At 39.0% G+C, this 13,919-nt stretch overlaps 1 protein-coding gene across 3 annotated transcripts in view; it reads right to left on the minus strand.

Annotated features, from left to right (window-relative positions):
• Positions 1-13,919, minus strand: part of Bmper (BMP binding endothelial regulator) — a 235,952-nt gene that overhangs the window by 87,757 nt on the left and 134,276 nt on the right. For all 3 annotated transcript variants that reach the window (XM_021722275.3, XM_005319188.4, XM_078039865.1), the window contains exons 8-11: positions 9,280-9,389; positions 6,311-6,451; positions 3,945-4,049; positions 157-202 (exon numbers count right to left, since the gene is read on the minus strand). In XM_021722275.3, the coding sequence (XP_021577950.1) occupies positions 157-202; positions 3,945-4,049; positions 6,311-6,451; positions 9,280-9,389 (402 nt within the window). The remainder of the gene's footprint in view (positions 1-156; positions 203-3,944; positions 4,050-6,310; positions 6,452-9,279; positions 9,390-13,919) is intronic.

Raw genomic sequence — 13,919 nt, forward strand, 5'->3', positions numbered from 1 at the left:
TTACAATTGATTTAAAGTGTCTGTAGGGAGAGAAGATAATCCCATCCTCTACCTACAGAATTAAAATGTGCAGAAAACTCACACCACTATTTTTCTTGTTGTATCATAAAACGTCAAACAAATATTAATAGCATATTTTCAAAGAGATGAACTTACTTTCTGTGCAAATAGGACAGCATCCTTTTCTGTTGAGAATTTTACCCTAATCAGGAAAAAAACAAACAAAAGGTCAGTGCTAAGAAACAGGGTCTGCTGAGGACAAATCTCTTTTTTAAATCTAATACCAGATAAACCAAAGAAATCAGTCCAAGCTGTATTTGAACTCGATACCCAGATGGTGATGATGCTGGTGAAAATGAAGTTTCAAATATCAAATTTTAAGACCCGGCAAAGTCATTCAGGAAGCCTTCCTGTTTTTATCCTCCAAGAAATATGAGACCTGAAGGACTCACTGGCGTGATTTTCCTCACATGGAGGGAAGATGGAGACAGTCTGGGCTCAACATTTACACTGATATACAAATTAACTCCTCTGGGGACCAAGTACATACACATCAAAATGGGAATTGTCTGTCAATCCATCAGACCATCCATGACCTTCTGTCTTCACTTAGTAGAGGAGCCCAAACAATAGCTAATCCAAGCTTACAACTCATTGGTCCTATGGATACCGGTGGGCCACTGATTAATTCAGTCAGATTTCCTCTTTCCAACTTAAGTCATTGTTATGCAAAGTCAATGAAGCTGAGAGTTCTGAAATGCTGAGTAACTTTCCATTATCTTTCTGGAAATATAGTGCAATATTCTACATTGCCTGTCTTTTCATTTTTTTAATGCATGACATGTAAAGGAGGAAATATATCAGAGAATGGCATTGCCTTATCTCTGATTCAGTAGTTAATCATAGAGAAAAAGAAATACAGAAGAGATTGACATTTAGAGAGAATTTGCGATATAACCAACACCATACCAGATATTTTATTTATGTTACCTCACAACAAGTTAGTTATAAGGGATTTAAGGAGATAATACCTGTAACACACTGTTTGATGAATATTAGAGATTTTTATAATCATTATTATTAAGATGTACAAGAATGTTGTGAACTGTTTCTCTTTTCATAGATGAAAAAAATTGATGTTATGAAACACAGTGGTAGAATACAAAACTAAGCCTAATTTTGGTAACCCTAAAGCTCATATTCTTTCCATTGCAGATATTTACCCTCTGTAGTTCTCAATATTTATGAAAATTTAACATTTATCAGGTATCTGCTATATACTGGACAGGGTGCTATCCATTCCTCATACTTTATTTCATTTAAATTTCAGGAAACCACTCCAAATGCAAATGACTTTATCCCCTGTTCACAGGGAACCAAGGAAATAGAGGCTACACAAAGGCTGCCCAAGGTGCGTCACATAGACACAAAGCTCATACCCTACTCATTCACTACTGGCCATTTGCATCAAGAGTAGCTTTAGGTATTTTAAAAATAAACAATTACATTTATTTTTTTAAAAAATTATTAAATTTATTAAAGAACCAGAACTAGGTCTCACTCATTTTTGTTTTTTACATTAACTAGACCTAAAATGGTACATTTTAAAGGCTATGATTACTTTGAATGAAACTTCAAATTCAGCCCCATTCTACCATCCCATCATTTGGAGGCATCACAACAAATTCTCGCTGTCCAAAGTTGTATTATCCATCACCATTTGGCGTGGAGTTCTCCTTTAATGTTTCATGTCCAAAAGCAGTTGAAGACAAAGCCAAATGAGGTCAGCCCAGGCTCACAGAATGGTGTCCCCAAGATGGAGTCAGGTGCTGGATCCCAATGGAGAAGAGCTGTTTAAAGTCAAGTTCCTAACCAAATGTGACTTGACTCTCAACAGCTACATCTTTGCAGGACCTGCCACCTCCCTTCTTCAGAAAATGCAAGTAGCAGTGGTCATGTCATTAAATCAGTAGAAAATAAGTCAAGTAAAGCTACGAAATCAGAAAACCTGGACTATATGGAATGAGCTATGAAACTGGACACACTGTAGCCTCATCTTTGAGAAGGGTCTAGTTGCCACCTCAGAGGAGTGGTCTTGGGAGTTAAATGAGACTATTCCTGTGACTACAGAATAGGTCTCAATACATATCATTGGTGCTGAGTATCGTGACCCTCCAGCTGAAACCTTGCAGCCTTTGATACTCCTTTGCCCTTGCGGAGTTGCCAGCAAGGGCAGACAAGGAATTCAACCATAAAATCCTTCTTCAACAAGATGCACGTAATACTGGAAAAAGACATGTGTGGCAGCCAAGAAGGATGGAGCAGGCAATACAGAAGCTTTATTTTATTTTATTTTTTTAATTTCCCCAGGCGACATAGAGGAGAAGTAGGTTTTTAAAAGGATCTCCATGGTAGATATAAGCTCTCTTCCGAAGACCTCGAGCTGGCTTCTGAGAAGGAAAATTGTGAACCAGAGGACCTGCTGGAAAGATGCCCAGGAGCACAAAGGGGGTCCCTGGGGTGGGAGCCTGGTCAGGAGCACAAATGAGGACATGGAGGGGGTGGGGCTGGAGAAAGGGCTTCACTTGGAGGATTGAATGTGCCCAACCCTGAATGTGGTCCACAAAGGAGGAACGCTAAAGAGACATTGGTGACATAAAGAGCATTGACCTCCCTGCTGCAAGAGGACAATGAAAACCATCAACCCTGACACAAGTGGCAGAACTCAAGTGAAGCTGGAAAACTCCACCGTGGCCTGCTGAGGCGAGTTACTTGAGCCACCAGCTTGGCACCGCATACTGTTTTTGTCTTGTACAATAAGGAAGCCCATTATTACTAACATGTGCTGCAAGAGTTCATTAGCAACGAGGGTTCCCCAAGGACTGGCATAAATGATGTGATCCCATTTTTCCTAATGAATATTTATAAGCAGACCATGTTCAAGTCTACTTATTGTATCTCTCTTTCTCTCTCTCCTTTTTTTTTTCTTTTATGGGAGGTTTTCAATTTTATGTCTAAGGCTTTTTAAAGCAAGACTAATTAGGTTTTTTTTTTCCTTTTTCTCTCCCTCCTTCATTCAGTTGTGCAATGGCAACAGCTGTTGTTTTTTTGTGCCTCATTTGGCACTCAAGTAAAAACAGCAACTTTTTGTTTATAATAATAACAGATGTGAATAAAATTAAAAGTTGTCTATAACAGAGAAGAGAGGACATGGCCTGAATATATGGATATGGTTTTTTTTTTCATTCCCTAGAAGATATTGAATAGGTTTGACATTTTCCCAAATGCATAAAACCTTGAAAGGTTTTAAGTAGCTGAGGTGAATTTAATGAAGCTCATGCTTTAGAAGATAATGGTTGCTTTATTCAATACACTGGACTATGGGTTTTTGAAAAGAGATATTTCCATAAGGGTGCTATTCCATCTGGGCCTAGGATGGGGTTAGGGTTATAGAGAGAAAACCTCAGCAAAGGGGCCTGGGCTGCTGCTAGACAGGAAAAGCCCTTTGGGGAATGATTAATAAAATTTTTTTTAAAAAAACCTCATATTCCTTTGGCTATGAGCAGAAAGCTGTGATTTGAGAAGGGAGAGAAGGAAAGAAAAGGCAAAGATGGTTATGATGTTAAACAGAAAACCCAGCAAAAGAAAACAAGGGGACAAATTCAACCAGAGTAGAAGTTGTTTTCATAAAGAACTGGCAGAAGACACTAAGAAGTAGGAGAGCCCAGGTAAGAGCCAGACAAGTGGCATTTTCATGCAAGGCTAGACTGTGAGTGGAAACTACAAAAAAGGAGGCTTTATAAGTAGCATCTGAATGTTGGGGAATGTGAACACTTCGGGAGATCAGAGTCTGTGTTCAGAAGATGGCATGAGATCGTGCCACACACAGGGCAATTCCCAAGACATTAAGGTAAAGAGAAAGCCAACCTGCATTCCAAACATACCTGTGGGCAGCTGCTGATGGGAATGCACTGCTTCTTGCGGCATTCGGTCTTGCCTTTCACACAAGCACAGATGGTGCAGTTGACAGAGGACCACATCTCTCCATCCTGCACGACAGAGCACAGCATTCTGTTATCAGCTGAAGGCTGCAGGAGCTAAGCCAATGGGCTGAGATTTCTCCATCCAGGAATGCATGTCTTTGTCTTTCCCTGAGTCAGAAATGCCATCCCTGGACTAAATGACTCTGTGGTATCTGTCTATTTTTAAATAATTTAAGATGAAGATTAGGGTCAAAATACATGTCATGCATGACTAAAAAGGACAAATTAAAAAAAACAAAAAAAAAAGTTAAAAAATAAAAAAGATAAAGATTAGGGGGATTTCAGGATGCACACATTACGTGTGTGTATGGTGTGTGTGTGTGTGTGTGTGTGTGTGTGTGTGTGTGTACTCCCTCCTAGATAAAAAAAGAACTCTGATATGTCTAAGTATGCACATCTGGCACTTGCTCCTCATGTATTGTGTAGTTTTAAACCCAGGAGAAAACAAAGTATGAATTTTTGTACATGATGTGATTTTTTTAAAAAATCTAATTTTTCTCTTTTTGATAGGATTGAAATGTGTAAGTTATCCCAGGCACCAGCAGTTGATTGAGATGTCTGCAGGGGTTTATACCCAGGTTTACCATGGTTCCAGACCACAGTGATCATGAAAAGAATGGAAGTTAATTCAAATGACCTCCAGTGCCTACTGATACCTGATCAATGAGCCATCTGAAAAAGCAGAGCCTAGACAAAAGACTCCAAGATCCAAGAATAGCTTGACCTTGCCTGGCTGGTATTTTCCAGCCAAAAAGTCGGGTAGCACTTTGGAACATTCCTAGACTAAACCCTTGCTCACAAAAGGAGCTACTAAAGGAAATTCTTCAGTTCATTGAATTTTATAATATTCAGTTTCCAAATGCCCAGTCAGAGCAGAACAGGTAGATATGTGCATCCATGCTTGTGGGTTTAAAAAAAAACACAGACTACAGAGTTAGGACTAATGGGGGAAAAAACAAATAAGGATTCTTTCCTGGGCTTGTAGATCCAGAAAAATCAAGTTCAGATCTTTGGTGATGCCTCCTCTTCTTCCTCTTCCTCACTTTTTAAAGCTATATTAAGGACTGCCTACCTTCTGGTACCTTTCAGATGAAAAAGGCTTGACTGACTCTGTCTTAGAGAACACCTCTAACTTCTCTGAGTATACATTTCCAGAATGTGGGGTCCCTGTAAATTATTTCAGGCCCCAGTCATTTCAAAAAACCTTTTTACAAAATGACTTGAAAGAATTTTGCACAAAACACCATCATGATGGTGAATTTATTTTATCTTGGTGTTCTGGAGGCCAAGGGAGACTGTGTAAAGAGGACAATGAGTGATTCTGACAATCTGGTATAAATACGACACACCTGCTGGGTGTGACACATCATGTCTTCTTGCAGTTTCCATGAGAACTAAGACCTCTCCATCCAATCAGGTCAGTGTAGTAGAAGTCTGGCTCAGTGCAACATGCCTGAGGAGCTTCTACAACTGACTTGACTCTGGGGCTCTCAATTTTCATGAATACCTTGAAGTGACATCTTTGAGTACAGCTATGCCTTCTATCCTTGAAGAAAACAGACTAGATGGGAATTCCTTGGAACAAACCAACAAGGTCATTGTACAGCTTTTCACTTGTGGCCATCACAAAGTAACATCAAGCACACCTGAGGGGGTATCAAATGGCTAACAGACAACCCTCTGAGTTCAGCTGAGGTAGGCCTCTCCCCTTTGCTCAACTATAGTGCTAGTCACCTACCCCATCAGTGTCCTCACCTAAATATCTTACAGATGAGAAAACTTCTCTTTGTAAAAGAGTATTTTTGAAACACTTCTAAAAGCACCAGACTGAAGATCCATCAGGGTGTGGACTAGGGTCATCGTCTTAACAAGGGGCCCTGAGTATACCCAGCTGAATGAGATGCTCCCAGACATTTGTACACCCCAAGGACACCATCCATGGGACATGTTCCACTCAGCCCCAATCACTGGCTGATCACCTTTGCATAGGCAATAATGCACTATGAGTTTGAAATATTCCAGTAAAAATAAAGGCAAAGGCAAATATTTTTTGAACAGTTGATCCTCTTCTACTATGTACTCTTGATTCTAAGTGTATATATGTGTATGTATGAGAGTGCAATAGAAATAAATGCACTGTATATACACAGATGTATGTATATGTATAAAACAAATTATAGAATAATTCAATATGCATGACATCTGAAGCTTTTTAATAGCCAAGATAGTACAGTAGTTCCCATAAAGTTGGCTCATGACATACATACCCGGAAAATCTTGTTTCCAAACTTGCACACTTTGATATCTTCTGGAGGCACTCGAAGAAGGCACTCTTCACAGCAGGCCTCCTTGGCTTTGTCACAGCTACCAGGGGGAGAGCACTTCTTCTTACATACTACTGTAGAGTCCTGGGGGCCCAAAGGCAAATTAGAAATTACAAATGACTTTTACCTCTACCAAGCATCCTCCTTGGCCTTCCTTTAACCACCCACAACTAACTCCTCTAAAACTTATTCTGTAGGTACCATTTTTAATGTGTTGCAATAAATCTTTAATTCACTTCAAAATGTTACCTGTTGATTAATATCTGACCTGGACTATGAGGGAGCTGTGGAGCAGTTGGCACATACTCCTAACTTCCAATGGTCTGCACCTGTGCTCAAGAAACTGATTGACTCCAGCCAGTATGTGGCAAGAAAGCTCTGTTCACCAAGAGCCAGCCAGCTTCCTCCTTGCCTCCTTCTTCTTTCACATTCTGCATTAACAGAGCTTTCTTGAGTCTATTCCTTGGATTTATGTCACCATTTAGCATTGAACATACAAACAGACATCTTTGATCAAAGAGTAAAAATTCAGAGCCAACATACCACCTCAAGATGAAAGTGCTCACATGTGTTCTATGTTCATGAAGAAACTGAATAAATAATTCCAAAACTGGACCTGGGTTCTAGAGCTCTACTGTAAAAGACATGACCTTGACCAGGCCATTTAGCCTCTGGAGGATACTGACTTATATCTATAACCCAAAAGAACATGGTTTGATTTTTTGAAAAAATAAAAATGCTATTCTACTGATTAATTCTTAGGCTGACTGTACATATAAAAGCAAAATGACACATAGGCATTATTAGAAGCCAACTTATAAATTGAAAAAAATTAATTTTTTGTCAAATCACATGTCTTGATTTCTAGTTTGAACAAGAGGGCATTCACCAGCTCTCAGATCCTGCATAGATCACTATGAATATCCCAACTGTGTGTGTGTGTGTGTGTGTGTGTGTGTGTGTGGTGTCACCCACTGTACTATGTGCCTAGCACGGATTAAGCAATAAGAATACAAAAATGAATGAATGTATTTCTGTCCTCAAGAGGCCTAGAATATAAAAGGGTAGTTAATCTTGTAAACAAATTAGTTATAATAAAATGTCCCAGACAGAAAGTGTAAAAGTGAAGAGATATAAGGGAACGCTTCTCCGGAAGAGATGATATCTGAGATGATCTATCGTGGGTGAAGAGTGTACTAATCAGATTTAAAGAATGTGAGGGCCCGCGGGTAGAGAGATCATCAGATTGTAAGGCACGGAGATCTGAAACCATACTAAATTCAAATAATTATGAAACAGTTTTCTGCACCTGCCCTGGAAATCTGAGAAGCACTGGATGAACAAGATGCTGGAGAGGGATTCTCTAAGCTGACAGAAAATAATACCAGTTACCCACAATGATGACAGTCTGATTCTTCAAGCATCCACACACTCAAGGTAACTGTGAATTACTACTCTGATAAGCCAGGCTCTTAAAGAAGGATTCATTACAGTTCTTATTGTTTATTGGGATATATTATCTTTTACCTCTCACAGAATCCATCAGACCCAAAGTGCTGTTCAGGGGACACCTGGCTCCCAGGCAACCGAGGGAGTTAGGAATGGGATGTGTTTTGGCAAAGGCTCGGTTGCCACAGAGGAAGCTGTAATGTGTGAAGTTTCTAGTGGGGAAAAGAAGTCCTTAGGACAGAAGACAAACCCAATGGAAGGAGCTGCCATACCTTTAGCATAGGAAAACGCAAATCGTAGGAGAAGAAAGGCACCTCAGGGAAATATTCTCAGGCTTGGGGTTTTCTTTATAATCCTTGTCAGAGAACAGAGAGTGCAGCCCTTACCCAGCCACCCCACTGAAGTGGTGCATGCTACCTGACAAAGCCTGTCTCAAGTAATCAAGAAGTCCATTGGATTAGACAAAGGGGAATGAAGGGAAGGAAGGGAGAGGCAAATAGGAAGAACAATAGAATTAATCCGACATAACTTTCCTGTCCTTGTATTTTAATACACAACCAGGGTAACTCTGCATGTACAACCTCAAGAATAGGATCCTAATTAGAATAAGTTATACTCCACGTCTGTATAATGTGCCAAAATGCATTCAACTCTCATGTGTATCTAAAAAGAAAAAATTAATTAAAAGAACTTCTAAACTCTAATCCTACCTATTGACTCATACCAACATTTAGCAAAGCTCCTGTTTTCCGTCTCTAGCTCTTTAGCTATTAAAAATAAAACAACAGCAGCCCTCACCACCAAAATATATTATTCAAACTTGTGTCACACAGATGTATGTGTTAACTAACTAATGAATGATCCTAAAGCCCTCCATGATAAATATTTCTCTTCTTGGTTTCAAATAAAATACACTGCAGAAGAACAGGTTATGAATTCTAAAGCTGTGGAATTCTTTCTTTACTTTGAATTAGAATTCCAGTTGCCTTTTGAGAAAAGTGAGCAGAGGCTTAAGTAAGACATGGTACAATGAACAACACAGTCTGAATACTCTTTCCAAACTGCCAGGTTCATCTCTGTGGTGAACTGTAAATGTATGCTTTTTTTTCTCTTGAATGTGATTAAAGCCATTTTCGTTGGCAGGTATGTTGCAGAATTAATTTTGGATAATGAGAGCCAGAGAACACTGACATGTGTGTCTGTCTGACTTTAGAGAATCCTCAGGATAGCCCTTCAAAGTGTGGCTCTCACCACCAAGAGCTAACTTGTTGATCCTCAGAAGATGACAGTGACTTTAAAGTGCAACCTCTGTATGAGCTTCCCTGTGACCTCGAGCATAATTCTACTTCTAAAATGGCACCAGTAATGCCCCACCCCCTATAAATAAAGCTCCATTGCCTTGGCTTTGACACTGAAAACCCAAATGTCTATCCATATGCCACGGCCCCTCCCAACAGTCTTACCTTACAGGTGCATGCTGTACAGTTGTCATACAGAAAAGAGGATCCATTGTCATAAACATCACTTCGAAAGAGGCAGCTCCCAAAAGGAAGGTCGAACACTTTTCTCTGACCTGGAGGGAAGCAAGAGCACAGGGTAAGGAAGCCAGAAGCCAGCGATGTCTTATTTTGTCATCAACAATTAGATCACAGGACTGTTAAACACTCTCATAAGACCAGGTAAAACCAGTGCCCAAAAATAGAGACGTAGGTCAGATGTGCCCAGGAGATCCCCCCTGGAATCATTTATTTAAAGAGTCATTGTTTAAAAGCCTGATTCCACAATGAATCTGGCAAGTCTGATAAATCATTATTACAAGTTCTTCATCAAGAACCAAGATGTCTTAGATATAAGCTTCCCTCTTTGGGCTGACAGTCCACTAGGAAGCAGAACACACAAAATATCATTTTATTCCAACAACATGGTAAGTTCTGGAAAGAAGCCAACATGGGAACTGTGGGGAAAGGCAGCTCACATAAGACTTCTTGGAGGATGTAATGCCTGAGCTACTTCTTAAAGAACAAGTAAAACTATCCTCCCAAGTAGACATTAGCAGGAGGGTAGACAGATGTGGACACAGTCAAGATATCTCAAGGACTAGAACTAGCAAAAATAACTAATGAAAGAGCACCTGTTAGGGTCTAAACATTCATGTCCCCCCCAAAACTCAAATCTTGAAACCCAAGCACAATGTGCTGGTATCCAGAAGTGGGGCTTTTGAGAGATGATGAGGTCATAAGGAATGGCATTAGTACCTTTATAAAAGAAGCCTAAGAAGGACCCCTTACCCTTTCTACCGTGTGAGGACACACCAAAAGGCATCAATTATGAGCCAAAAATTGGGCCCTTACCAGACACACAATCTGTGGGCTCCTTGATCCTTGGACTTCCCAGCCTACAGAAGTGTGGTAAAAATATTTCTGCTGCTTGAAAGCTACCCAGCTGATGGAAGGTTACTGTAGCAGTCTGAACAGATTATCACAGACTCTCAGTTAAGAAAGGACACAAAGGCATAAAAGGCAAATCTTAATCAAAAGGTGCACAGAGGCAGGACTCAACCTCCACAGGCCAAGTGTCCCAACCTTCACGGGCATAGTGTCTCTGCAGAATTATTTCGGTTTCTCCCTGATATGAAGATTGGACTGACAATGAAAAGGACCCCAAAAGCAATCCTAAATAAGGAGTAAAATCCAAATCCTCCTTTCTTTCAACATTTGAGTATCTATTCCCTAAAGCACATCAAGATGATCAATAAAATGTTACTTTAAGACTAAGAAACCAACAATTCACATTCACTCATCAAATTTAAATTCAAAGTCCTCTTTCCTCTTTATTAAAAAAATAGATTAGTAGCAATCTCTATCAGCAAGTCCAATAAAATGCTGAAAATGCATACATAAATACATACTAAGTACTATTCTCAGAATCAGTTTTGTTGAAAATACCATTAGTGGGAGTTTAAAATTAAAAAAAAAAAAAGCCAGCTTCTTATGAGAGTCAACCCAAAGGCCAAGATGCTAAAGTATAATGCAGAACAGCTAAATAATTAGTTTGGTTCTCACCATGAGAAGTAAATGTGTTAGCCTTCAAAAGATGACTAGTGCATTATAATTCAGGTCCCCACATACGGACTCCCTTATGACCTTGAGTGTAATTTCTCCTGTCCTCACTAACATCACTAATAAAATGGCACCAACACCACCACTGTGTCATATTACCACTTCCATCTGCAGTGCTCACACCAAAGTATACAATGAAAACTCTTTCACAGTTAGACAAAATTTAGTATAATCATTGCATTGCCAATATTCCAATTAACACAGACATACTTATGTGTACACAGAAGTCATGAGTCCCTTGAACTTCCTGAGAACTTTTACATTAAGTGAGAGGGTTGCCTTCAAAATACAAAATTCAACTTTTCCTTAAATATTCCTCCAGAGAACTCCTCCAGAGTTAGGGGGAAAAAAAAAAGTCAGAAAGCTATGTATGGATGGATTTGGCCCATCCCATTATAATTCCTTCTGTCAAAACACACCTTAATTTTAGGAAATTATAAAAAATATCCCTGGAAAGTTTTATATTTGTGTTTAGTGCACAAAGGATGGTAAAATTATTTTTCACAAATGTAAGCATTATTCTCTTTTTAAACTATTCACCAGATATATTTCTGTTCATTAAGAAGTAAAAATAGATCTGCTTCAGTTGAAGAATTTTAAAAATTTTAATCACGAGACTTGTCTTTTGCCTATCTTTTCTCTATGTGTGCTTCAGGTATTTTGTAAGTAACCTCAAATCCTCTTTAGCAAAAGGCAAAAGACTAGATACAATGCTTTGTGAAGAAGCTTTCATCTCTACCAATCAAAATGCATCTTTTTCATGGATGAGGTCCATGTTCCCTTCCCAGAGGTCCACTATCTCTTAGAACGAATGGCCCTTCCTCTTTTCCCACAGACTGCTGGTTGCACTATCTACTGTGCTCAATACTGTTGAACAGGTGGACAGATGGCTGGATGAATAAGTGAATGGATCTATTGATGGGTCAATCTGTCAACTGATTACACAAACAGACTCTTCAGACTCTTCAATGTTTTCATCCTCCTGAACAAACAAAACCAATGGCTTAAATTATTCCTCACTAAAATATAAATTTAACCTCTAACTATGAATATAAAGCTCTTAGCACAGTGCCTGGCACACATTAATATACCCAATAAATGGCAGTGTTAACAATTATTATTATTAATGGTGATCTAATTCAAATATATGGGTTGGGTCACACTGAGATGAGCACTAGGTGCTACTCTGTATATGCTGATCTCCAACAAGACCACTCATTAAAACTGAGAAAATCAAGGAAAAGAATGTTGTAATGCAAGAGGTAGAGATATATCATGTGCAGAAATCCTGGTCAGGGGAAAATATAAGAGCAAACCAGTCAAATAATTAGACGAAGATTTCAACATTTACAAAGCATCCTCGTGTTTACTTTTTTCCTTCTGTCTTTTGTTGTGTGTATATGTTTCAGTTCACCATCAAAGAACACGAAATCTTACCTTAATCCCAAATTCATCACGGCCCAACTTAAGATAAAACATTCCAGGGAGTAGTTCTGTGTCTCCCTGGACAGCCTGATTTAAGCCATTGCCACATCATTCCACTGTGGTTTAGCCTAACCAAAAAAGCTCTCATTTGAGGGAATTGTGATTTTTCAAGTTTCCCAAAACTCACTGTTCCTTTTGTAGTCCATCTTAAAACCACAAATGATCAGAAAAATCTGCATTCAATACAACAGCCATTGCTCATGTGGGAAACTTCTAAGTTGACTTAGCATGCCCAGAGAATCAGCTTCAAAGCCTTAATCAAGCCTACTTATCTTTGAGGCCTGCCTGGTCCAAACACCACTTCCTTTGTGATGGCTTTTCTGCTTAGCTCGAACAGTACTTCTGCCATGACCCTCAGCCAGGTGACTTCTATCACACTGAACTAGCTAATTTAACTCCAGGAGCACAAATACACATTGGAAACCCAGAAAGCACACATGCATATGGAAATGCCTTTTCTCGGGTGTGTCTAAACAGTTCTTTTTGTTCTTCTAATTATTTCATATTTACTCCCAAAGTGTTTGCGCACGTATCAGACAAGTAAGTGTTGTTAGATAAAATTACAGTGGAATCCCTCAAAAGGAGAAAACTATCTTAGTTTAATAAAATACCTCCATTTGCCAATTTGATTATAAAAAGAGAATAGACTTTGGGGTATGGCTCTAGTAATCTGTGAATGATAGAAAGAAATCATCAGGAGGCTTTGGAGTTGGAGAAAGCAAATTATGAAAGAAAGAAGACTCAAGGAGAGGATGTGAATGGTAACTAACAAGAGACTGGGGCCTAAATAGAAAAGCAATCAGTGAAATTTTCCCAAAATCAAAATAATTAAGACCTTTTTAGAACAAGGGGACTTAATATTTCATTTCATGGTGTTCTCCTGATTCTTTATGGATTATTCTTTTAATAGTCACCCTTTTTGGATTCAAACCTCAATAAAATATGTTAAACAATCTTCGATTCAATGGCATCATAAGATGTGAAAAAACTGGGGACAGGGGGGTCTCTGAAAGAAAACAATGGTATAAAAAATTTATAAAAAAGAAAACGGAAGCGAGTTCAAGAGGAACATCAGGAACATGAACACAAATCCAGAGGTGATTAGGGATAAAGTTAGCCGCCCCAAGGATCCCTAGAAATTCTAAAGGAATACTTCCTTCTCTGTACAATAAAATTGATAATAGCTCCCACATGACACACAGGAGTTCTATTTTTAGAAACTATATTTCACACCTTCTTGGAAAGATTAAATGAGGGAAAAGCACATAAAATGTCCCTCGTATGTTGCCTAGGTTGGTACACACCAAATGCTCAATAAGAAAGTGTTTGAACTTTCTCCTTTTTGACTATTATTCATTTTTCTCTTCCAAATCGCTCATCTTCTGGCACGCTATCCTCCCCTGAGCTTTGGCTTCTGCAGAAAACACCAGTCTACATTCTTCCATACATTTACTTCAATTTCTCTTAAAGTATGTTCCTACCAATAATCATAAGGCCCA

The sequence above is a fragment of the Ictidomys tridecemlineatus genome, chromosome 2 (assembly GCF_052094955.1).
Source record: "Ictidomys tridecemlineatus isolate mIctTri1 chromosome 2, mIctTri1.hap1, whole genome shotgun sequence".
NCBI classification, from domain to species: domain Eukaryota; kingdom Metazoa; phylum Chordata; class Mammalia; order Rodentia; family Sciuridae; genus Ictidomys; species Ictidomys tridecemlineatus.